The 24,067-nt window shown below is 48.6% G+C and overlaps 8 protein-coding genes across 8 annotated transcripts; 5 read left to right on the top strand and 3 right to left on the bottom strand.

The window, feature by feature from the left end:
- Nucleotides 1-409: 409 nt before the first annotated feature.
- TRIVIDRAFT_29376 (uncharacterized protein) lies at nt 410-1,539 on the top strand (the record flags this gene model as incomplete). Its single annotated transcript, XM_014101844.1, has 3 exons — nt 410-1,303; nt 1,358-1,450; nt 1,501-1,539. The coding sequence occupies 3 exons, from the start codon at nt 410-412 to the stop codon at nt 1,537-1,539; spliced, it is 1,026 nt and encodes a 341-aa protein (XP_013957319.1).
- Nucleotides 1,540-2,847: 1,308 nt separating this feature from the next.
- TRIVIDRAFT_29024 (uncharacterized protein) lies at nt 2,848-3,680 on the bottom strand (the record flags this gene model as incomplete). The annotated part of the gene is made up of 2 exons (XM_014101843.1): nt 2,848-3,513; nt 3,604-3,680. Coding segments are annotated over 2 exons (743 nt in total), but the record flags the coding sequence as incomplete, so codon positions are not given.
- A 585-nt stretch (nt 3,681-4,265) lies between these two features.
- On the top strand, nt 4,266-5,897 carry TRIVIDRAFT_60073 (uncharacterized protein; the record flags this gene model as incomplete). Its single annotated transcript, XM_014101842.1, has 2 exons — nt 4,266-5,539; nt 5,600-5,897. The coding sequence occupies 2 exons, from the start codon at nt 4,266-4,268 to the stop codon at nt 5,895-5,897; spliced, it is 1,572 nt and encodes a 523-aa protein (XP_013957317.1).
- An 868-nt stretch (nt 5,898-6,765) lies between these two features.
- TRIVIDRAFT_60074 (uncharacterized protein) lies at nt 6,766-7,306 on the top strand (the record flags this gene model as incomplete). Its single annotated transcript, XM_014101841.1, has 2 exons — nt 6,766-7,131; nt 7,187-7,306. 2 exons carry the CDS (start codon nt 6,766-6,768, stop codon nt 7,304-7,306), a joined length of 486 nt encoding a protein of 161 aa, XP_013957316.1.
- Nucleotides 7,307-7,451: 145 nt separating this feature from the next.
- On the bottom strand, nt 7,452-8,306 carry TRIVIDRAFT_216133 (uncharacterized protein; the record flags this gene model as incomplete). The annotated part of the gene is made up of 2 exons (XM_014101840.1): nt 7,452-8,232; nt 8,300-8,306. The coding sequence occupies one exon, from the start codon at nt 8,131-8,133 to the stop codon at nt 7,582-7,584; it is 552 nt and encodes a 183-aa protein (XP_013957315.1).
- Nucleotides 8,307-9,024: 718 nt separating this feature from the next.
- TRIVIDRAFT_209310 (uncharacterized protein) lies at nt 9,025-11,645 on the bottom strand (the record flags this gene model as incomplete). The annotated part of the gene is made up of 5 exons (XM_014101839.1): nt 9,025-9,985; nt 10,039-10,320; nt 10,374-10,535; nt 10,606-10,800; nt 10,891-11,645. 5 exons carry the CDS (start codon nt 11,417-11,419, stop codon nt 9,075-9,077), a joined length of 2,079 nt encoding a protein of 692 aa, XP_013957314.1.
- A 1,635-nt stretch (nt 11,646-13,280) lies between these two features.
- TRIVIDRAFT_201372 (uncharacterized protein) lies at nt 13,281-17,729 on the top strand (the record flags this gene model as incomplete). Its single annotated transcript, XM_014101838.1, has 6 exons — nt 13,281-15,735; nt 15,789-15,959; nt 16,016-16,075; nt 16,152-16,199; nt 16,255-16,410; nt 16,474-17,729. The coding sequence occupies 6 exons, from the start codon at nt 13,281-13,283 to the stop codon at nt 17,727-17,729; spliced, it is 4,146 nt and encodes a 1,381-aa protein (XP_013957313.1).
- Nucleotides 17,730-19,748: 2,019 nt separating this feature from the next.
- On the top strand, nt 19,749-23,305 carry TRIVIDRAFT_201371 (uncharacterized protein; the record flags this gene model as incomplete). The annotated part of the gene is made up of 4 exons (XM_014101837.1): nt 19,749-19,882; nt 19,941-20,161; nt 20,494-20,739; nt 20,808-23,305. The coding sequence occupies 4 exons, from the start codon at nt 19,749-19,751 to the stop codon at nt 23,303-23,305; spliced, it is 3,099 nt and encodes a 1,032-aa protein (XP_013957312.1).
- Nucleotides 23,306-24,067: the final 762 nt, after the last annotated feature.

Below are 24,067 nucleotides of genomic sequence, written 5' to 3'. Positions count from 1 at the left end.
TACTTTTGGTTGGACGGGTTATAACCAAATCTAATAGAGCAGCAATGCTTGCAACAGATTCGGTTCTTTGATTGTGAACTTACTGCATTCATACCCTATCGCGGGTTAGGCGCAATCATTGGAGATCGGAAACCGTATCCTGTTGCGTCATCTTTTGCACGTCCGCACAATTGATAATATCCTGCTTCGGAGTAATGTGAGAACATGTTCTTGTCATCTCTATGCTGAATTCAGTTATTCATAGTTCCAACTTGAAACCAAATTACATCATGATCCACAGTGAAATTCTGCATCTTGTAATCCCATATATCAGAGCAACTTGCCTATTCTACTGCTAGATTTCTGAAAGTAAGTATAAGCATATGCACCGAGATACATATTTGTATTACACAAATCAGCGGCTTCTACGATGCCTCATTCCAAGGTTCCGACCACAGCCTCCTCTCACACTATTCACGGTGTCCAGCTTCACGTCAACGACGGCCTTCTTGCACCTACTGATGTCTGTGAGATGCGAATCTCTTACCCAACTGAACCTATCAATGAGCTCTATCGCCGTTACAAAGACGACGGGTACGTATTGCTCAAGGGTCTCCTCCCGCGCCAGGATGTTTTTGCTGCTCGCGAAGCCTATTTTGCCTCACTTGCGTCCACTGGTATCCTCCAACCAGGGACGGCAGCGGTTGATGGCATATTCAACTCATCTGCCTCGACTTCCGATTACCCTGGAATTGGAGCAAGCAGTTTGGACGTAAAGACTGATACAAATAATCCAGCTGGACGATTTGTGGAAGCTGCTGTCAAGACTCACACGGAGCCATGGTACAACGGCTCAGAAAAGGATGGTATTGCCGGATTCTGCAACCACCCAATTCTCCGAGACTTTGTGGCCAATATCGTAGGCTGGGGGAAAGATATCCTAACTGTGCGGCGCACCTTACTCCGCAATAATACGCCAGGCAATCGAGCCATAGGCGTTCATTATGACCAGATTTTCATGAGATACGGCGAACCCACGGCGGTAACTGCATGGGTTCCTATAGGAGACGTGCGTATCGAGGGAGGCGGTCTAATTTACCTCGAAGGAGGAGACCAGGTAGGGCGGGAAATGGAAGAGGAATTTTCTCGCAAGGCCAAGGCGGCGGGGATGAGCGATCAAGAGACGCGGAATGCCTTTAACGCTAATATGACGAGCACTGGCTTTCTGTCCGAGTCACCGCGTGAGTTTGCAAGGGATCGAGGAAGGAGGTGGTTGGTCTCTGCCTACGAAGCTGGGGATGTCGTGCTGCATACTCCGCATATGGTATGGCTTTTCCACACAACAGTTACATTTTGTCAGGACTAACATTAACATCAGATCCATGCCTCTACCATCAATCATGATCCAGAGGGCCGAATCAGACTCGGGACAGATTTGCGATTTGTTAACTCCAAACGCCCGTGGGATAAGGTATGAACTGCTTCTATTGGCCTTTCCCTGGTTATACTAACATGCGAAAGCGCTGGGATAAAGATTTTGCCTTGGATGATGGTCTGTAATATTCCGCAGCTCAGCATTAACAGTGTATACTGCTGCTATTTACTAGCTAAATGCTTAAACAGGAAGCTATAAAAACTCAAAGGTTATTAGAATATATTTCGGTAGTATTGGGGGAGAAAGTATTGTACATGTGTATTTGAACCAATATTTGTCACTGATGAGAGTCTTTGGAAATACAATGACTGAATACGAAACGCTAAGTAGGAGAAGGAAGCGGAAGCATTTTCCAATAAAGTGTATCATACTGAACTGAAAAATTGAATAGTACATAGGCGTTATAGAGTCAGAACAACATACCGTAGCTCGATACATTATTCTATATCGAGAAGTTTAAAGTAAAGGTCTAATGCAGTCAGTAAATTATAACCAAAGGATGAAAGAACTCTATACCTCCAATAGCCCATTGACGGCTTAATAGTTTCATTGCTCCCCTGACGTCTTCTATACACTCATGATACAATAAGGAGTTGTTATCTTTCTGGAAGACATTGCAAGCAACTATGCAACGATACATCCAGTCCAGGACAAGAGGAGACGGGTGGCGTGGAGCAGATGGCCAGCAGTCCAGTATTCGACGAGCGACGGAAAGTACCGCTTGCGAATTGGCTTCAACTGCCATATTATAGCTTTTTCTATAAGCCTCTACAGGGCTCGCAGCCAACGTGCTAGAGAATTCCCCTGATGGTTCCGAATGAAGGGTTAACAGCGCACTGTTTGCGTTAGCAAAAAGATTGATCAGGTGAGAAAGAACAAGAACAAGAACAAGAACAAGAAAACTATGCCAGGCAAATCGTCAGAGGAAATGACATACCTCCCCAATAACGCCATGGGAGAACAAAAGGCCGTGTCCGTGTCCGCCATCTCCTCAGCCACAGTTAGTGACAAGAGTGAGCGAAGGGCCCGATCTAGGGCCTCTCTTTCTTCTGACAAAAAAGCCTCGTCTGTCGTGGGATCGCGTATATGCCGAAGAACGCGACCAAGCAAGTGTGTTGCTTGAGCCAGTCTTGCGAATTTTCCCATCTTGACCTCAACAGGCGTCGAGAGCCTGTGAGGAGGCCCGCTTATTCGTGTCTGGTTTGCAGCGGTAAGTATGTTGTTTTCTCTCTGCTACTATTTGTAAAGTACAGCTCTAGGATTGGTACGCACTCCTTGATTCCAGTCATCGTCTGCCATGGGTAAGTACTGCATCTGTATTGGGTCTGGGGTACATAAAGCTCTCTTAGGACAGCCAATGTTGATGAATCTTATAATTGGATTTGTCAGACTGGGTTATGCCAGATCACGTCTTGGGGAAATTTATGTACCTGTCAAGTATGAGCACAGCCCACCAGGCTCGGTGCTTTTCCTCCATCATAACCCAATCAGGTGCATTGTAATCCCAGTTGAGTATTTCTCTATCCAGGTCTAATGCAACTGCGTATCTAGCACAATTGCCAATCGTGAGATATGCAGCAGGGTATATGCCGTTGCCGACTTCATAGAGCGTGGTTAGTAATAGAGCCTGTAGTACCGTGATATTCAAAACGCCAGCTTGCTCTAGCTGCATAAATGCCTGCCTGATCGAGATATATCCTGCGTCCGGGGCTTGTATGCCATTAGATGAACGAGATCCTAGAATCTGCATGCACATGGCAAGGAGAGAGATTTCAATGTCTGCTTCAACGGAACCATGTAAAAAGCTGCCGTAAAACTTGCTCCGGTTGATAATGGGAAACCAGAGATGCACCGAAGTGAAATACTTATTCGCAATTTGACGAATCTCGTCGGTGCTCTTCAAACCATTAAGTACAACAGACGATGGTGGTAGATGCCCCCTTTCTATGCTCATATGGCAGTCGTTGAATACCCGGCGATCAAAAAAGTATGTCGCAGGAAATCGGTTTATAGGGATATCTGGCAAGAAGCTCTGTGGCGACTGAGCTTGTGGTGAAGCTGGCATAGACCCAGGTGGATATTCACAAGGTCGATGAGTCCTGGGTAAGAGATTTGTCAGGCACAATTGAAATGAAAGTATGGAAGATAGACCCCGGATAAGATGGCATAAGCAATAGTATTTCTCTCACCTGGTGCACAATGAGCATTCGGGTAACACTCTGTCACAACGCCTTTTGAGGCGCTTGCACTGCTGGCATGGGTGCATCGCAGGTCGAATGCGTCTTGCGGTGTAGGACATTGAGCTCTGTACTTCCATTCTCTCTGATGCGGTGCTATTTGGAATCTGTTACTCTCTCATCAAAGACAGGTGTGTTGTTGAAGAAGCGGCTGAACGCGGAAAGTGCGGCGACTGCGGATGAGCGCGGGAGATATATTTCCCCAGGTTGTACTTCTTTACAAGACTATGGGGGAAGTGTGGAGTGTGTGGGGTTTTAGAGCAACCAAGAGCGACTGATTTATACGAGTTATATCCACTTGCTACCAATTCCATAAGCCACATCAGCCATAGTATCGTACTACAGCAATAAGACCTACACCGGCGAACATGTTGATTAACAATCAATCTATTTAGAAAGCCTCGAGCCTAAAATAGCGGCGTGGGGAGGGCTGCAGTTGCCGGGTTTCCCCAGAATTCCGAAAGCTGGTGTAGTCCTAGTAAACATCAGGTCCGTGTATTGACATAACATACATGTAGTTAACAAGCCTTTTATATCTCAATTCGACGTCTTCTCTATCATGTTTCTTCCAACAAGTCCATCGTCAATTACAATCTCTCTATTGAATTACTACAATGACGGCCACAATTGCCACGTTTCTAGGATGCAAGGGACGAGCACTCCGTTTCCTTCAGATCTTCTTTGTCGTCGCACCCGCATTTATATGCTATGGCTTCGGGCAAAATAGTGTCGGCAACCTTCTCACTGTCGACAGTTGGACTGAGACATTTCCACGAATCGACACAGTTCATGTGACGGGTGCCCAAAAGTCCAATAATACAACGGTCCAGGGTGCCATCGTTGCTCTGTTCACGGCGGGCGGCATGTTAGGCGCCCTCAGCTGCTCGTATATAGGAGATAAACTCGGGAGACGGAGTACCATCTTCCTTGGTGCTGTCCTGATTACTATTGGACAGATCCTCGAGGCTTCCGCTTTTGGGCTACCACAACTCATTGTTGGCCGACTCTTGCTTGGCCTAGGCGCCGGTGTGCTCAGTGCCACGGTACCAGTTTGGCAATCAGAATGTGCCCTGCCTCGAAGCCGCGGCCGACACGTTGTGCTCGTTGGCCTCTTTATCAGCTTCGGCTATGTTTTGGCTTCCTGGGTGAGCCTAGGCTTCTTTCAGATCAAGAACAGCTCGGTGGCATGGCGGGTGCCTCTTGCAATTCCGAATGTTTTGTCCATCACCATCATGTCAACCATTTACTTCTTGCCAGAGTCTCCCCGCTGGTTAATGAGACATGACCGTGTTGAGGAAGCCCGGCAGGCACTTTCTGCTTTGCGAGATAGTTCTGGAGATTCCAATGAAGTCACCGCAGAAATTAGACTCATTGAAGCGGTGCTAGAGACCACTCAGACGAGCATCACCTGGAAGTTTTTACGAAACGGTGGGGACAAAATTGCATATCGACTCATGCTCTGTCTACTCATTCAATTCTGGCAAGAGTTGAGCGGTAGCACACTCGTAGCCATCTACGGCACAATAATCTTCCAGCAGAATCTCCAACTTGACAGTCAGTTGTCACGGATTCTCTCAGGCGCGGCTGTTTCTTGGAAGTTTTTGTCTGGGTTTGTCGCCTTTGCTACAGTCGACCGCCTTGGACGTCGTGGCCTCTTCATGATTAGTGGCACTGGCATTGGTCTTTGTATGATGGCACTAGCTATTAGTACATCGTACCCGAAGGAAAATCATGCCGCTTCGGTGGCTTCAGTCTTCTTTCTCTTCTTATTCAACTTTTTTGTCCCGTTAGGCTTTCTCGGAGTCAACTACTTATACTGCTCTGAAGTATCGCCAATTCGATTTCGCACCCCGATGGTCTCAATCTCAACGGCTAATCACTGGATGTGGTATGTATCTTTTTTGGCAAACCTTCCTGGTACTCGTTCATACATGCTTACGATTACTAGGGCGTATGTTATTACAATGGTGACTCCCGTGGCTCTTGATACTATCGGGTACAAATACTACATTATATTTTGTCTTGTGTGCGCTACGATCCCTCCGACGGTATATTTTATCTTTCCGGAGACAAAAGGACAAAATTTGGAAGATATTGAACGCATCTTCCAAGAGGCTGATAATCCCCGACAAACTGTTGCTCTGGCCCGCCAATTGAAGCACACTACCCACCGCATAGATGTCTTGTGCAAAAGCGGTGGAGCTGTCGCGGAAACCGTGGAGAATGTAGAAGACCCTGAGAAATAAAAGAGAATGAAACAAAATTTGACACTGAAGACGAGAGTATAGTAGCGGTACATCTAAGTTTGATCATTGGTTTCTATGATATTTAAACAGTCCAATAATCTACCTGAATTTATATGTATTTCATTCATCGAAATCCAGTGCAGTCTTTATTTTTTGTTCGACAGGAAGTTACCAGCCCCAATATTACCGCTCTACAGTAATACACTTGAAGATGAAATAAGGTATGGTAGATCAATACAAACAAGCAAGAAACAGACACATGCAAAAATTTACTTCGCCACTGCCGGCCTTTGTAGCGCATTTATTTTGTTAATTTAAAATAGAGTAAACAATAATTGTAATAGCCTATATGATACTCTGACCTTTAGTAAATTAAGCTACATGTGTCTGCTCTTCATATTGTCTGATCTGTAAAGTAGTGACATGTCTTTTAGCGAGGATTTCCGTAAACTGTGGAAAGCTATTATTGTGTACCCAATCATATACTCAACTAATGTGTAGTCCCCAAGTCGCGGAAGACTCGGAAAGCACGCAAATCGCGGAAAATGCGGAAATCGCGGTCATGCGGGAACTCCTCCGCCACTAGCCAAGTACTACTCCGTAGTAGCTCTTACGATAATCGCACTGGAACTTTGCTCGGGCTTTGCTCTGAGGTGTATAGCGTGTTTAATAGCAAAAGAATAAGAAGAAGAAAAAACGGGGAAGGGCCTTTGCCTGGCATGTTGGCATGTTTATTTAAGTCATGTAAGCGCATCATTGTGACTGATTTCAATCTGAGTGATTTAGACTTGTCAATCACACAAAAAAGACAGCATCAGAAGTTACATGACAAAAACCTTTCAGCACAATAGCAAGCAGAGAAGCCACCATGCCGCTGTACGACGTCGAATACGTTACCCACTTAACTCCTCGACAGCAGGAGCTCCTCGCCAATGCCTTCACAACCGTACATTCAAAGCGATTTAACACACCACGATACTTCGTCAATGTCCGTTATACGGACGTCAGCCACCAAATCGTCTTTCGAGGCGGTGTACGCAGAAAGTATAACCGTCTCATCCTCCGCACTCGAGCTGGTAGCAACCGCTCCAGTGAGGAGTACCTAGAGCACTGCAAAGACCTTGTAGGCGAGTGGGAGAAAATTGTCGGCACAGATGGCGAAATGGGTCTTCGGACTGTTTGGATCAATGGGACATTGACGCAAGCTCTAGAGGCTGGAATTGGCAGACCAAAGGTATGTACGATTTAAACCTATGATTGGAGAAGATACTGACTATTTACTCTGATAGACCGGAGAGGAGGATACATGGATTGAAGAAAACATGCCTCGCTTCAAAGAGCTAGCTGCAGCAGGAGATGAAGACTTTATAGAATTGATGAAAGAACTTGAGGGCCGTGGAAAGCTTTAGGTAATGAAGATGGCTTGAACTCGGTTCGTCACAAAAGAGCATTTAGAGCCTAATTCCTCTGGTTATGGCAAAGAATCTTTAGAACAATTAAGTCAGTTGAAACTTAAACCTTGCCAGTATCTCTGGCCGCGCATTAAAACTCGATGCATTGCAAACTGCATCTCTTTCAGGATCCCGTACGTTTTTGATCCTATCCAATATTGACGCCTACTAGCTTACCCCCAGCCTACCATATAGGCACAATGTAATTATAACTATTTGGCTATATAAGCTCCTTATTCCTGTTGAATATTTTCACTATATCTAAATATTTCGCTCTGCATCGACGGCCAGATAAAGTGCCATGGGTACCTCAAACTATACTTGAGGAATTCGAGCTCACCAGTACCAGGCTTTAAAGAGCAGAGCTGAATGAAGAATGATACTCCCATAAGCACGACAAGGTATAATTTATTATTCATAATATTAAACGCATTCTCGTTGTCGATTGTATCGGAATCGTGTGTCGTCAGAACGTAGAAGCCCCAAATTAGCCCAAACGCAGTAAACACGACGCCGGTGATATTCGCCACGTGAGTAGCTCGCCGCACATTACGCTCCGCGATATGGCGTTTGCTATCACGGCTTGCGTAATAATTACCGAAGCAAAACTGAACAATAATAACAACGGTTGCAGTTTCTTTGAGAAGACCTATGGACCCGTTAAGCCACCCATGAAGCCGTACATGATTATAGTATCCGTGAAAGAGCGTAAGTAAAATCAGCAAAAAGTATTGGTAATGAATGGCGTTTTGTTGCTGTGATGCGTCTTTCACTGGATTGCCCATATTGTGCGACTTCTGAGTTGAACTTTTGAGGTCAAATGTCGTGGCAAGAAGCAAAGGGTAAATAATATATTGTGCCAATAAATGAAAGATGCCGTGATTCTAAAGTCAGTAATCCAAGACCAGATCAGCTTTTGTCGACCGATAATTATAAGCGACTGGGACTTACAAAGAATGGGTATATTAGACTGAAGTCTGTTGAGGCAAGTTTACATGGAAGAATATTCATGTTAGTATGTCGGCGGGGGCTATGGCCTTTATACTGGAGTCAAAAGGCCCCACTACTTACGTGGCTGAATAATTATACAACTCGTATAGAATCCTTCGTTCTGGTTTGCACGTGAAACTACATGTTGGTCGTCACCGAAAAATAAACTATCTACCATTATAAATTCACTGCGTCATAAAGACTTCGGTATTATCAAGTGGATTTATGTAACACCGCGGGATTTCTTATAGGGATTTGGAGTAAGAGCCTGCCAGTTCCGAGGCCGCTTGTCCTCCATCCAGGGATAGACATCTTGCAAATTGGAAACGAATTGATAACTTCATTCATTCAATGTCAAGACTTAGGGACATCGGTCTTGGGGACATCGAATCAAATGCCTAGCGTTCAGTACGATGTCGAATCTGCAAATTCATGCGGCTGGCATCGAATCTATCACTTGCGCCTTCCATTCGCATTGCATCTAATCGAGAGATTCCTTCGCTTTCAACTGGTTCAATCGAGTCGTTGGATCAGGGCAAACTATATCCTTTACCCGTAAACCGCCATTTTGTGCTTTAGCGGGGTCCTTGACTATTAGGGTTCGCAAAACCCTCACAGGCAAATCCTTCCCCTTTTACTAGCTTTGTGCTAAACGCAATTTGAACAATTACAGCAGTATTTCTCTTAGAAACAGATGATTCATATTAATCTATGGAAACACAATATTGAATCTACCTTAACCAATGAAAATACCTTCCAACTGCTGCGCAAGTCTACCATCATCAAAATGCTTACCACCCTTTGGCCGCCCAGCCATCGAGACTACATCCCTCTCGTCAAACCCCTCCCATATCGTAGCTGTATCCGTCGGACTCGTTAGCAAAACCTTGGTATGGGTTTGGACCTTGATATCCCGCGTCAACGACAGCACCTCGTACAGCACCCTTTCCACCTCCAGCTCCTGCATAAAATCCGGATCATCATATGCATTGACGCTATCGAGCACGCAAATAAGCGTCACCTTACTCTGCACTCGGCGCACCAGTCCGACGAACAGCCGGCACAACTGCTCAACATCGTCCTCCAAGGCATCCAGATTTACGTCCCGGATCGCGAACCCGAGGTCTGCGCCGTCAAAGTGATACTGGTTCAAAAGCTGCACTATGAGACTCTTGATGATGCCCATCCCGCCCACCAGCGGATCTCTGTCATCTTTGTGCTCGCTGCAGAAAAAGGCCAGGGTGCAGAACCGTTGGTCCCGTCGCAGGCTCCGCACGATGGCGGCGCTGAAGAGCGAGAGGGCCGAGACACTTGTCCGGCTTGGCTTCATGTGGCCATGTACGAGAAGCTCAGTCGATCGCGTCTGAACCACCCACTGCTGAAACTGGGGGTAATTGATGAGTTGCTCGGCGCGGCCCTGGTCGCGGCGATTGACGTGGACGGCTGAGTCGGAGATGTTGGTTATATCTGTTTCTTCCCCGCTATCGGGCACGTTTATTATTTGCAAGAGTTGGTCCAGCGATATGGGCGCGGGTGATAACAAAGGGTGCCGCCCGCGACTGCGTGAGCGCTCTTCTCGCAACGCGGAGGAAAGGCGCTCGTTTTTTACCATGAGCTTGGCGTTTAAGTGTTGAGCTCTCTCCAGATCTACAGCATGCCATTGTTTAGTATCTGGTACAGGCGCGGGAATCTGCACTCACCGCTTTTGGCAACGAAATATTCCTCGGATAGTTTAAGAAAGCTGTTTAAAGCCGTGGCAGAGATTATGGCGTTGGCCATGTTTGCAGCGGCGTTTCTCTCGTTGGCAATGGCGTTTCGTTGGTTGGATGCGGCCTCCCGGCTCAAATCCGTGGCCAATTTCTCCTGCCTTCTGGCAATCTTGCGGCCGGATATGGCCATTTCTGACTGCTTGTCTGCCAATCTCTTCTGTTCTCTCGCCACTTTGAGCTGGCCCAGTTGCAGTTTCTTCAGTTTCTCTAGCCCTGAAAACACCTGTCAGATACATTCGTGGCAAACCGCGGATGCTGCTGTTCACCTTCCGACATTTTTATATTTACTGAACGGGTTACGCGAATGTGAGTTAAATTGGCCTCTTCAATCAGCCGTTTGCTGCTCGAGTTAATCCCGGCTAGGCATTCAGAGAGATCGGCCTTGTATTCGTCCTTCTTCCACAAGACAGTGGCGGTCACCCTGAGTCCTTTTTTGCGTCTCAAGTCAGCACGACCGTTTGCATTGATGGACGAGTTTTGCATGCTAAGACGCTATACCTCTCTTTGACGAGTAGTAGAGAACAATGTCTTCCAACGCCTGGAGTACCGACACGAGCACGTTCATAGCCACAAGAATGATATGGTCGTCATCGTCGGCGCAAAGCGCAACGACACGCTCCACGTCTGACAGCTTCTCTCGCATTTGGCGCAGGGTTTCCTCAACCTCTTCTCGAATCTCGGCTGTCCTTTTAGCTGCCTGCATCATGTGAGACACTCAGGCCCGATGAGACAGGTATGGAAAACAAAGGGGGATGATTACATCGAAAATGACATCAAACACACAATGAATTACCGACGTATACTCCGAGTCCGGTAGAAGCGAAAAGAGCGTCTTCCCTTCGTTGGCGTGGTCGGCAAACTTGTGGCCCGTCTTCTTCCAGAAGCCGATGAAGCCCGAGTAATTGTAATATTTTGCTCTGGCTACCTCGAGTGTGTTGACAATCTCGGGCCATCCCGCCGCGGCGCGGATGCTGTTGGGCGTGCCAACGAGCCCGACGGGTTCATCGCGAATCGATTTGAGCTTGGCCATTGCCTGGAGTAGCATCTCGTCCCAGAACGGACGTCGCGGGGGGTTGGATGAGGGGTTTGTTGATTGTTCGGGCAGCAGTTGAAGCTGCTTCTGGTTATCTGCCAATACCGCTTGACTCATGTTGCCGTCTTTCGGGAGTGGCGCGTAGAGTCCGAGGGCGGTGTTGAATCTCACTTGCGGATTGGCAAAGGCTTCGTGATACTCTGGTAGGCGAGTCTCGTTGAAGTCCAAGCACGGTTGTATTTTACGGAGTTCCTGAGCGGCGAGCAACCTGTCCGCCATGGAGCTTTGATGCAGGGAGGATGGTGAACTGGCTAGATGAGACTAGAGGCTTTGGGAAGTGGTCTTGAGGCTGTATCAAGCAAAGCTCTGGGGCTGGAGGGCCATGAACCGGACAAGGTCCCCCATTGGGTCAATTTGCTGGAATATGCGCGCAGGTGCAGAACAAATCGGAAATAAAGACCTGTCATCCCATTAACCCTGTCAAAAAAACAGCTGCTTACCCCCGCTTCTGGTTATCGGCGCAATCTCTTCAATATTTTGATGAGTCTAGCGACTTCACACGGTTCTTGACGGTTCTATAGCAGAGGGCGACTGGGATGCGGGGTTTATCCACTAAACGCCTCTATGATTTGGTGCCACTCACCTGGACAGTGGACATGCAGCTTTACAGAGGCCCTCGCCCTGGAAAATAGAGGCACCACTGCCGCTAGAGCAGCGAGGATTGCCTTTACCGAAAATGTCCAGTGACGACACACTCGACGTCTGTGGCTGCAGCTCGACAAGAGACACTAACAAGAGAGGAGAGCGATTATGGACACGATGAAAATGCAGGTTGACGACGATCCAGAGTGAAACGCGCAAATGTCGCCTTGCACCCACAGATTCGGAACGCAGCACGACTGGACCGCGTCTACTGTAGGGTAAGACAATCCAATGCAAATGGGGATTAACCAAGGAGGTATGACGTAGCAATGCTTCCGCAGCTCGACGCAAGAAAAAAGTACCTCCGTCATGCAGAAACAAAAGAGACGACCGCGATACTGGCACTGGGGGGTCGTCAATTACCTCAAAACACCAAACGCATCAGAGGAAAACCGTGTCAGCCTCTAAACGGCTGTGGCGACGCCTCCAGCGCGTGGATCTACTGCTAAGTAAGTTCGAAACGGGCCGGCCCGCGTTTATGACGGTCCCGCCAAGGTCAAGATTCGTCGTCCTCATGACATCTCCAATGAAACCTCGTGATCCGGACCTCTGAGTATGGAATCCAGATTAGGAGGAGCTGCTTGTGGCCTAAAGTCGCAACGTTTTCTCAGAAGCTGCTTGAGCGGCAGAGACTCGATCGTGCATACGAGTACTGCATATTGTCGCTCGGAATTGGCGTACTCGTTCCCTCACTAAATCATGGAGGGGCTGCTTGTTTGTTTGTTTGTCTTCCATCTTTTAGTGACCCCCGCTAAAATAGAGGGGCTGCTTTGGCCTCATTGTTGCGGGCATGGCGGGGTACGAGTAGGTACATGAACCTACCTGAACATGGGTGCCTGTGTACCTACAGCTAGGTGGAGGCTACTACCTACTAGCAGGTAGCTCTGCGGGGTACGCCAGTACTGTACAGTTGAGGCTTATCTCAGTCAAAGGCTTCAATGGATCTAGCGGTCGATAGCGGGCTGCCATATGCTGTAACAGAGCTGGAGGCATGCAGCTGCAGACAGAAAACGGCCGCGTGCATGGGAGTCCATCCCATGAATGGCTGAAGGATTTCGTTTAACGGTACTCCGCAGTAGAGCAGCAACGAAATGTCACCCAATCACTACCATATGCTGGCTTGTTGCAGCAGCTTGTGAGGAGATAAGAAGAGCCGCAAGTCGCATATGCCAATCGCCAATCGCAGCAGCCGATTCAATACTGAGAGCCTTTTCAGCTTCAGTACTTATCCAAGATTGACAGGAAGGCGCAGCTTCATTCATCTCGGAAATGCATTATTCCGCTCGAGGAGCTGCATCTGTACCGGAGGACACCTACTAGGTATTTTCAGTCCTTCATGCCAGCTCTTTGTGGTTCTTGACATCGACTCGTCATCCGTCTTGTCGAGCATATTTACTTCAGCCGACATCGCAAACACAGCTCGACACTCATCTCAACCATGTTGGACGATGACAACGTCCCCCCGCCTCAGCTCCAAAGTCCTCTTTCCCCGGTACGAAAGGACGGCGTGACCACCATACCTCTCGAGCAATCGCCCGACCAAAGAGCAGACTCAGATTCACCAACAAAGTCAGCGACAGCGACGGTGCCCGGTCTTGATCCGATCTTTTCGTCGTCGTCCGAATCATCCACCAAACCCGTCAAGAAGAAAGATAACCGGCCCCTTCCCGCCAATTCCACAGAACAAGAGCAGACACAGAGGGTGAACCTGGAAAAGGCTGAGGATAGTGCTGATTTGAAAGCACAAATCCAGCGACTCAATGACAGGCTCCGCGAATTTGAAGACTCAGGTCGCACCAAAAAAGGCCCAGAGACGGAGGACCTGCATCCAGACGAAGACTTGGACTTTGCGCAATGGGAGGGGATTTCGGGTCTTCGCGCAAACGAGTCGGTGGGGGGGTTGCCGCTCCATCGAAACCGCCGTCCCAAAGCTCACGAAGAGATGATCGCCTCCGGGACACTGATGGCGGAACTCGAATTCAATGCCCGCATGGAAGCACGCCGGGAAGCACGCCAATTTCACTTTGACAACACGTGCGATCTCGATGAAGAGAGCGAAGAAGAGCCCGAAGAAGCGAGCGAACAAGACACGGAATCAAATGCTGTCCCGCTCAACACCTCGCAGCTTAATTACGTGACGTGGGAGACTTTTCAGCGCCTTCGCAAGAGAGAGAGCCCATTCGCCATTGACGTCCTCGTTGGCGAGCCCGAGCCCAAAGTCACATCCATGTTCCCTGGCTTTTTACAACCCACCACGGGCGGGCGGGCCAGGCGTGGTGCACAGGCGGCTCAGGCGGCTCATGCTAAGGAGGGCAGCGCCGTGCCTCTCAAGAAGACCCCGACTATCCCCGCAGCGATGCCGTCCAACCATGCCCAGCGACACAAGATGCCGGGGAAGCCCGTTGCTCGGGGCCCAGGGCCGCTGCCGGAGCGCATTCGCATCAACTCTCCCGCGATTCTCAAACTTCTTGATAAGATATCCGGAATGAGAGATGGGGATGAGTCGGAGTCTGATAAGTCGGATTCGGGCAAGGAGGATGTGGACACACCCGATCCCGTTCTTATGATGCGACCGTTCCGTGCTTTGGTCTACTACAAGGATGAAATTCGGAACTGGAAGGAGAGACTAGAGGCCAATGTCAAGGGGCCAGTCGAAGTGAAGATATCAGAGCCAGAGGCAGAATTAGGCAAGGAAATAGAGCCAGAAGCCAATGACCGACCCGATGTTGCTGGCCAGGAGGGGGAAACGTCCAAAACAAAGAGCGACGACGCAGGCTCAGAACCGGAAGACCAGCCCCTAGAAGATGAAAAACAAAGTTTCGACCCTATCCTGAGCACCAAAGAGGCAGTAGACGACATCACCTGCCTCGTCGAGTTTATAGACAACGAGCTGGAAGGCAGGATCGCCTACCTCGAGAGCAACGACTGCCAACGAGTCGCCTTTAGCGATATCTGGCTCCTCTTCAAGCCGGGCGATTTTGTGCTAAGTAAGGACGGGAAGCAGGCGTACCGCGTCATCAGTGCCGAGCATTCCAAGCATAGCATGAAACTGCCGTCGCCCCGGGACTTTTGGATGTACGGTGCGAAAGCAAGGCTGGAAGACTTCCCCATCAAGATCCAGTGCGTCTACGTCGACTTTGACGGGGAGCAAATTGGCCCCGTCCTACAGACCTTTTCTTTCTACCGGTTTGAAGGAGAAAAGAACATCCGGTCGCTCGACATCATCCCCCTCCGTCTTGCGAAAAATGCCAACAAGCTGCAAGAGACGCTCATCAAGCGTGGCTCAACCTTCATCGAGGCGTGTGGTACTGGCCGTCACGGAATCCCCATGCATTATTCTGGACTCACGCTGGACACCAAAGAGGAAGTAGATAGTCAGGTCGTGCTTGACTTTGAGGAGGCCTTTGCCGTTCACGACGGAAATAAAAGGAATACGAAGCGGTCCGGCATGACGACAGAACAACTCATTCTAGAGATCCTGGCCCAGGAGATGAAGGATGACATCAAGAAAAAGGGGCAAGATCTTATTGTTCTTCACGACTCGGAAAACTGGAAACCAATCATCAAAGACATCGATATCCAAAATGATGAGGTTGACGATGGAAACGCCAGCGACTATTCCGACTCGGACTCGGACCGGCCTCGCGCAAAGAACCTGAAATGCATCCCGGAGTGCTGTGCCAATGAGATTGTCTACGATGATACTTACGCCGAGCATCGTCGCAGCAACGAGTTTATTCAGGACCAGTTCCGGGAACAAGGAACTGGATCCCTAGCCATCTCGTCGCGGCCGCTGAAGGAGTCTATGGAGGACAAAGACTTTATTAGGGACAGTGAGAGGCTGATTATTACGTACCGCGTGTTTGGGTTCATTATGCGGAGTAGAAAATGGGGTGGGTTTGTCACTCGTGTTCATGGCTTCACGGCGTGCTAACAGAAGCTTCAGCTCAGCTAGATCTGACCTATCTCGGGCCGGCAAAGGGGGAGAATACGTTTGATCTTCTGGTACTGCCCCCTGGCCATAGGAACATGGTCGAGAGTCTGGTCACGCAACACTACCTGGACAAGGCATCGGCATCTGATGAGACAGACGAGATGGATATTGTTCGCGGAAAAGGTACTTGGCCTCAGTTGCAGTCCTTCATGACAGGGACGAAGCTCACACAAATATAGGCAAAGGCTTGATTATTCTTCTTCATGGGGCTCCAGGGGTAGGAAAGACAACCACCGCAGGTTAGTGTTACTCTTCCTCCTCACCAGCTCTCGATCCACACCTTCATTTTCAGCGGCGGACCAACTGACAAAATAGAATGCGTCGCCACTTATTTCCAAAAGCCTCTATTCCAGATAACCTGCGGTGTGTAACCTCCATTCCCCTATCAATCTCCGAACATGACACCCATACCAGTTAGGTGACCTAGGATCAACTGCCGATGTAGTCGAGCGCCGTCTGGAAACAAACTTTGCACTCGCAAGTCGATGGGGCTGCATCCTCTTGATCGATGAAGCCGACGTCTTCCTTGAAGCTCGTCAAACCGAAAACTTTGACCGCAACAGTCTCGTTGCAGGTACTGCTCCCCCCCCTCTCCCCCCCCTCTTACGCTCTCTCCAACCCTCCTAACGCTACACAGTCTTCCTCCGCACCCTGGAATACTATACTGGCATCTTGTTTCTCACCACCAACCGCGTCGGCACCTTCGATGAAGCGTTTACCTCGCGTATCCATATCTCTCTCTACTACCCACCTCTTGACGCAGCCTCGACCCTAGCTGTCTTCCAAGTCAACTTGGACCGTATCAAGGAGCGCTTCCGCAAGAAGAAACAGCGCGGTGTTGCCGAGCTTGAGCTCGACGAGCGATCCATCAACAAGTTCATCCTCAACTACTATGCCCGCAACGAGGAGGCGAGGTGGAATGGCCGGCAGATCCGCAACGCGTGCCAGACGGCACTTGCGCTCGCCGAGTTCGAGGCGCAAAAGGCGGCAAACCCGGGCATCGCGGACGGGCGCAGCGTTATGAATATTGCGGCTGCGTCGAGCAATATGATCAAGGTCCAAATGACGGCCAAACACTTCCGGGACGTGGCAAAGGCGTATCTGGCTTTTATGAGGTATTTGAAGGAGGTGCATGGGATGAGCGCTGCGCAGCAAGCGAGGAGTTTTAGGTTGAGGCATGATCGGTATGGGCTGGGGGAACCATTTGCTGGGTCGGGCCTGTTGGCTTCGAGGCAGAGGGGGAACGCCGGTGGCAGTGGTGGTGGAGAGAGACAGCGGAAGCCAGTGCAGAAGCAGGGCTTGGGGAAGAGGGCGACGCAACCGCCAAGTTTGAGGGTGAATGATAGGTATACGGAGGAGGATTTTGGGGAGTATGAGTATGGTGAGGAGGATTTATACGAGGAAGAGCAAGAGGATGATGCGATGCGGAGTGAGGGGGAGGAAGAGGACGATGCGGAGGAAGAGGAGTATGAGGACGAGCAAGAGGAGGATCTCGAAGATGAGGGGGATGACGCTGATTTTGGTGCCCCGGAGGACGAGCAATCTGCCGAAGAGGACGAGGATGACTACTGGGATGAGAGACTTCAAGAAAATAACGAATATCTCTACGAGGCACAACCAAAGGCCAGGCCTCAACCCGTCGGCGGTGGCCGTGGTTCAAATCTGAGGGGCCGAGGGCAGCAACAGACAAAGTATAAGATGACAACAGCAGCTCATCCGCGTACTGATGGCATCAGTCGCGGAAGGGGGGTTGCTACCGCCGCCGGGAGATCGTCTGGTGTATCGACGAAGGTACCCAGAGGGAATCACCCGCCTCTGGGACCGGGACGTGGCAGGGGAATGGGTGCGGTGGCTCGGGGTCGGAGTCCGAGATTGGCAACAAGACATGAGTAACGCGCCGCCCCAACACACTGCTGATTGTTTGCACTCAAGGATTACGTGGTTTTCAAGCATGGTTTTCGCGAATAAAGCCTCTCGGAATCGTTGGATATATTAAAGCGTGCGCGCTAGAATTGCAATTGAACTTCCTTATGTGCGCCAAAGGACCAACATGTGCCTCAAAGACTTGCGCTCGCTTATCTGCTAGGTTCTGTCAATGTCCCCCTTTCCCTCACGGTCCTATTATCACGGTGTCGATATAGCGATCACATATTCACTAGAATCTTAGAGATTTGGACAGAATGGGGAGGAAACGATCACTGGCCTTTTATCAGTGCTTACAGAGCTGCTCCTTCCCCGAAGTATTTCGGTACCATTGTTGGATGGAACATGATATCTTCAAACTCGCGTTGATTCTTTTTTTAAGATATACACGTTAGAAGTCGATGCCCGCTATTTAGGTCCTTCTGTTAACTAAGGTCTCAGAACTCCTTGGATTGTTCAAGGCATAGTCAAATGTAGTGCACAGCCAGTTGGGTATTAGGGAAATGGAGATAGTATGGAATAGTGCATTGTTTTTACATTATTGTTAGGTCACAGCACTTTGGTAAGTACAGAGGCTGGCCAGTCACATGTACCTAGTAGTTGAACAGACCTCCAGATGGATTGCTGTCACACCTCTAACAATGGACGATGCAATCAACCCCACATCCAGCAATGAAGATTCTTAGCCTTCTTTATTTTGCTTTTGCTGAAATTGCTCGGCGACTGTTATTTCTCCCTTCCGAGTTTCATAGGCCCATCTGGTCAGCATGGACGTTGACGGCAAGGAAGTAAGCTGGTCGTCCAAAACATGTTGGCTGGATTTGCAATGGCAATTGTCAGCCGAATGTTTGGAGGGCCCCTTAAGGACTGTAGTTGTTGGACATGTGGTGGATCTATGTAAGCGTCAAAACAAGGTTCTGCCAAATCCATTGAAGGCGGGAAGCAAAAATACCCTTTCTTCGATGTCACCGATCTAACGGGAGGCTCCACCAAATCGGAGGGGACCGACTCAGGCTTCATAATGATTGCGTTAACTAGGTATCGAGTAACTCAGAGTAATGATTATCTTATTGTTCTATTGAACTCATTGCGTGCCAAAGGAGAGAGCATGATGGGGGAATGGCAGTTATATACTTGTTGTGCTCGTAGGGTCCTATTGTGAATGTATGTACAGGTTTGTATGCAGTGAACTTTTGGAGATTTGCAGCTTGGTTGGTCTTTTGTAGGGTGGACTTTAGTTTTGTTCTTGATTTGTATTGACATACATACTCCGTACATAAGCTGTAATATCGGCAAGTTCCTCGTAGGGTACCCAATGAGATTACTGTCCCCCCTGCGCAGTGGTTAGTACCCATGCGATTGTGAGGCTGGTCCAGTGGGCAGACACCAACACCAAAAGTTTCTTTACGCGTCCAATGAGAGGCGAGGTAGTAAGACAATTTGCCACATACCGACTCATTTTAGCCCAGTGCTGCGGTTGTCTCTATGTGGCTTAATGGTGGTGCGCGAGCCATGTTGACCCCCCAGCTCTTCACGCCTCAGACCTAGGCATCGATCCAATTATTCTTATTTTGGTCAAGAACCCTGGAGAGGGACCCCAGCTGTGAGACCTCATGAAGCGCGTTTCTAAAGGCAATGCAGCCAGGGGAAGCTTAAAAGCTCCGAAGTTAAGAAGATCAAACGCCAAGAGCAAGTTTGCAAGTGCAAAGAGCCGCTTACGCCTCTACGGGTGAAACTTGGCCTTGCCATTGGACGCTACCAAAAGACCACCACATATTGTGGGTCTGTCCTTTTGGCTCAGAGGCGGTGGCCTTTTGCAAGGTACGATCATTGGCTAACGATCCCAAGGCACCCCTAATAGGTTGCCTTGCGTGCCTTACAGTCTGCCTCAAAAGCCCGCGGCAAGTGTATATATATACTCGTAGCTCCCGCAGGCCTTGAATTCTTCTTAGACAAACACACTACCAATCCATCGAACTTGTACCGAAAATGTCGAGCAATCCTGAGCCCAATATCAATTGGGATCCGTACATGAACGACATTATCTCTGTTTATATCACACGGAACAAGACCGCCGAGGAAACAATCAAGTATTTGCGCGAAAAGCATGGTTTACATGTCACGTTAGTTGAATAGGGTCACCTACAGCTTCCATCCTAAAGGCGCTAACGTAGATTGCAGCTTGAGGCAGTTCAAGTACAAATTCGGCGGGAAAAAGAACATTACGGAGAAAGAGTGGACTACCGGTATCATTCCAGCAATTAGAAAACGCGCTTTGGAAGGCAAGGAAAGTGATGTCTATTTTCATGGCGATAAGCTTAACCCTAAACGACTCAAGAGAGGCATCGACCGGTACGTAGCCGATGTGAGCCGAGATTTTAAGGATCTCGATACCTCAACAGGTATTCGATTCGATATATTTTCATCTATCCTGAGCCGTCGGCTGACTGTATTTTCAAGTCATCGGACAGAACTTCAGCGATCGCCTCTGCGTTGTGACTCCTCCTTGTCATTCAGCATCGCCACTTATCAACCCTTATCCCGAAATTCATCAGGATTTTGTGGAAGTCGCCTTACCGGAGACACCAGCACATATGCTGCGCTGCGTCTCTTCCGGTTCTGTGGTGCTAGCATCACCTTCTAGGTGGAGGAGTTTCTTTCTGCATGGTTTGCCCCACCATTTTCCCTGAAGAATCTCTACGTGTACTCATACAAGTCTGTGTAACTTTCATAGACGACGGCGATTTGCGCCTCTCCGACTTTAACGACGACCTTGAACTTCCTTTCGGTACATCCAACACTCATATAGAGCATGTACCTGAAGCGCATGTGCCAGAGTCTATAGGCAATGCCTTCGCATTGATGAGCACCGACGGATTGTCTGAGTCACTCGGACCAGATACTATTTTGGGCGTGTCACAGTACACCCTCATTCTAAATCTGCCCTACTTCGAATTAAAGCACTCTATTCCGCAAAGCAGTAAGTGACGCAGCCCTACGCGTTGATACACCCTAGTATGGCATGACATGGAACTAAAAATATGGCAGCCAACAGCCTCGAGATTGTTGATCACCTTCGCTTTAGCCTTCCTCTTGATGGCTCATCACCCAATGGATCATTCGATGTACCAATGACCACTACTCAACCTTCAAACGACCTTCCATCTATGCTTGCAAAGGTCATTGGCTTCCACTACAATGGCCAGATTGCGGATGTAATCCCTTCTTTTGTTAAAAAACTCCAGGCTCTGGTACCGGAACGATACCCTGGAGAGCTTAACGCCCAAGTCCAAGCACTACCCGACCCCTCTCAAAAGCCATCCGTCTTTCAAATTTTCGAAGTTGCCGCTTATTTTTCCTCTAATAACATGTTGACAAAAAACCAAGTGGCGATATTCGTCAAATGGGTAATCGAGCACCGTCATGTGAAGTCTCTCACGCTCTTCTTACGACTGCGACGGGACATGCTTACTGTGAAAGCATTCCTTTACACTCTTGTCGAAGCAAGCGCCCTTGTGCAAAACAAAAATTTTCTGCAGCAACTCCATGCCATTGGTGCCAAATTCGATCATGTTGCGGAGCAGCTCGTGGAGAACAATGACATGGAGTTCGCCTCCTTCGTTCTGTCTACCCTTGATCCAGAATTATTAAAAGGAAAGTCGGGAGGTCATCTTCTCCGATCTGTGGCGCGTACAAAACACATCGCACTAGCAGAACTATTAATTCAAGCCGGAGCCGAAGTCAACCTCAGTCTGTCAGTCGAGGTACCGACAACTCCTCTTTGGGAAGCAATTCGCTCCAACAACTTTGAATTGGTCAAATGTCTAGTTAGAGCCGGAGCAGACGTGAACAAACAATCTCGCTCTGCACCGGGAGTTGGACGCATAACTAGACCCTTGTCTCTCGCTGTGTGGAAAAGCAATAAAGGAGTCGTTGAATATTTGCTAGAGCAGAATGCAGTGATAGAAGGTTTCGTGTTCGAGACGCCACTTCTTCAATACGCAGCCGACAATCGCCGGCATATTTACAAACTTCTGCTGGAGAAATTGGAGAACCCACCTCCGATTACAGTTAATCAGATAGTGGAAGTCGCAGATTACGATGCTCGACGTTTGTTGGAATTTCTCTCCCAGCATCCTCAAATCTCCGAAGAAATGCTTGAGGAGGCTATGGTCGTGGCATTATCCGAAGAAAAAACCCGGGCGGTTGTCAATTTAATACAGCACGGGGTCGACCCTAATGGTTCGCATCTTCCAAAATCTAGAAGCCGTCCTTTGTCGACAGCTATACATGGAATGACTAGTCTGTCAGCTCGCCTCCAATACATAGACCTCTTGATTCATGCCGGAGCAAACGTCAATATCGAAGGCCTTTTGGATGACATGATTTATGAAGAGGACCGCTCTCCTGTGGTCGAAAAATTGATCGGCGCAGGATTTGATCTCAAAAGGTATGGCCCTGCTGCATTTGAGGCGGCCATGTACTGTGAAAATACGGATGTCTTAATACTCTTAATTGACATGGGCGTGTCCGTTAATAGTTATGGACGCAGAGTTACCCCTTTTCAAGCAGCTGCCCTGAGCCTAGACCTTGAGCACCTGCAATATGCTTTCCATCAAGGGGCCGAAGTCAATAAGCCAGCGTTTCCCGTCCGAGGGTATACGGCCTTACAGGCTGCAGCCAAGGATAGGTCAATAGAGAAGATAGAATTTCTCCTCAGCGTGGGCGCTGACGTAAATGCCCCTCCAGCTGTAACGGGAGGGGTGACGGCCCTTGAAGCTACAGTCCGGCCATATGAAGAGTTCTCCAGTGACGCTGCCTACGATGATGAAGAGCATTATGAGGAACGTGGGGTTTTGGAGACGTTCATTTTCCTCCTGAGCGAAGTCAGAACAGTGAATCGTCCAGATGGATCAAGTAGCCCGTTACTACATGATATTATTGAACGCAGGAACACCCACCTCCTTGAGCTAGCGCTTGAAGCAGGAGCTAATACAACCCATCGATGGGGAACGTTATCCTCATCGTGGTGTGAGAGAACACCCCTTCAGCTTGCCTCGGAAATAGGCCAGGTGGAGGCTGTGAAGCTTCTTCTTGAACACAAGGCAGATCCGAATGCCTTACCGGCGCATGACCATGGAATGACAGCTCTCCAAGCCGCAGCATCGTCGGAAACGGCTTGCATAGAGACGGTAGAATTGCTTCTGGCTGCAGGTGCCGCAATCAACGCAGGCCCAGCTGCTGTTGGGGGTATTACTGCCCTGCAGGGCGCCGCGATCAAGGGACATTTTCAGATAGCAATATTGCTAATCGAAAAAGGAGCAAATGTAAATGCCCCTCCTGCGATAAAAGACGGACGCACGGCAATTGAAGGAGCTGCAGAGCATGGGCGATTAGATATGGTACAGATGCTGCTTAATGCAGGCGCAATTGGCGATGTCATCCGAAAGACCGGCCTTATGAAGGCTATTAGTTTGGCCGAAAAGAATCGCCATTTTGCTGTCATCGATTTGCTCGAGTCTCACGGAAGAGCAAAAGAGAAATGAGCTCGATTCTTTAATCTAACCTTGAATTGCATTCTTTTTTTGCATTTATCAGATTGAGTAGAGCGTTGTTCCTCTATGGATTTATTATGTCTCGGCGTAGGGTTTTGCTTGGCTACAAGATCACAACATATGGTAGAAAACATCCTTTTTTCGTACGAAATTAGTGTCTTGTCTCCTTTTGGTCCTGAAAATATCAAGTGAATATTATGCAAAAAGAGATATGGACGACCTGGTCCTTCGTAACGCCGAATCCTCAAAAATTGCATGTACCGTCACATTAATTGCTACTGTTGCGATTATTGTCCTAACCTTTTGTCCTGTTGGCTTTATGTTATGACGGATCGTAATACTCTTATTTACGCTTTACATTAACTTTTGGCTTGATTTAGTATATAACTTTGTTGTGCATCATTTAGCCTTGATGCTTTCTCTTCATGCGTGTGTGTGCGTGTGTATATGTCTACCCGATCGTCTTATCAATTTGATGAAGACACTGGCTCTGCTACCTTGTTGCGGTGACGGGGGTAAGGAGGACTGGAAGGCGTATTGAACTTCGTATTTTTCTGAATTACCAATTCTGATCAAACTGAAGTGTGCCTAGTAATGACCGAAGGTGAATTGTACACGTTGCTAGGGTTTTTCTTTTTCTTTTGGCCTGCGTTCAGACAATTCTCCTCTTTTGATCTTAATTGACATCCTTATGAGGACCTATAGGTATTTCATGATGACATTCATGCGGACATTCATGCGGTGCATAAGTTG

Source organism: Trichoderma virens, assembly GCF_000170995.1.
Source record: "Trichoderma virens Gv29-8 chromosome Unknown TRIVIscaffold_6, whole genome shotgun sequence".
NCBI lineage: Eukaryota > Fungi > Ascomycota > Sordariomycetes > Hypocreales > Hypocreaceae > Trichoderma > Trichoderma virens.
This window is presented reverse-complemented; position numbering and strand designations above follow the sequence as displayed.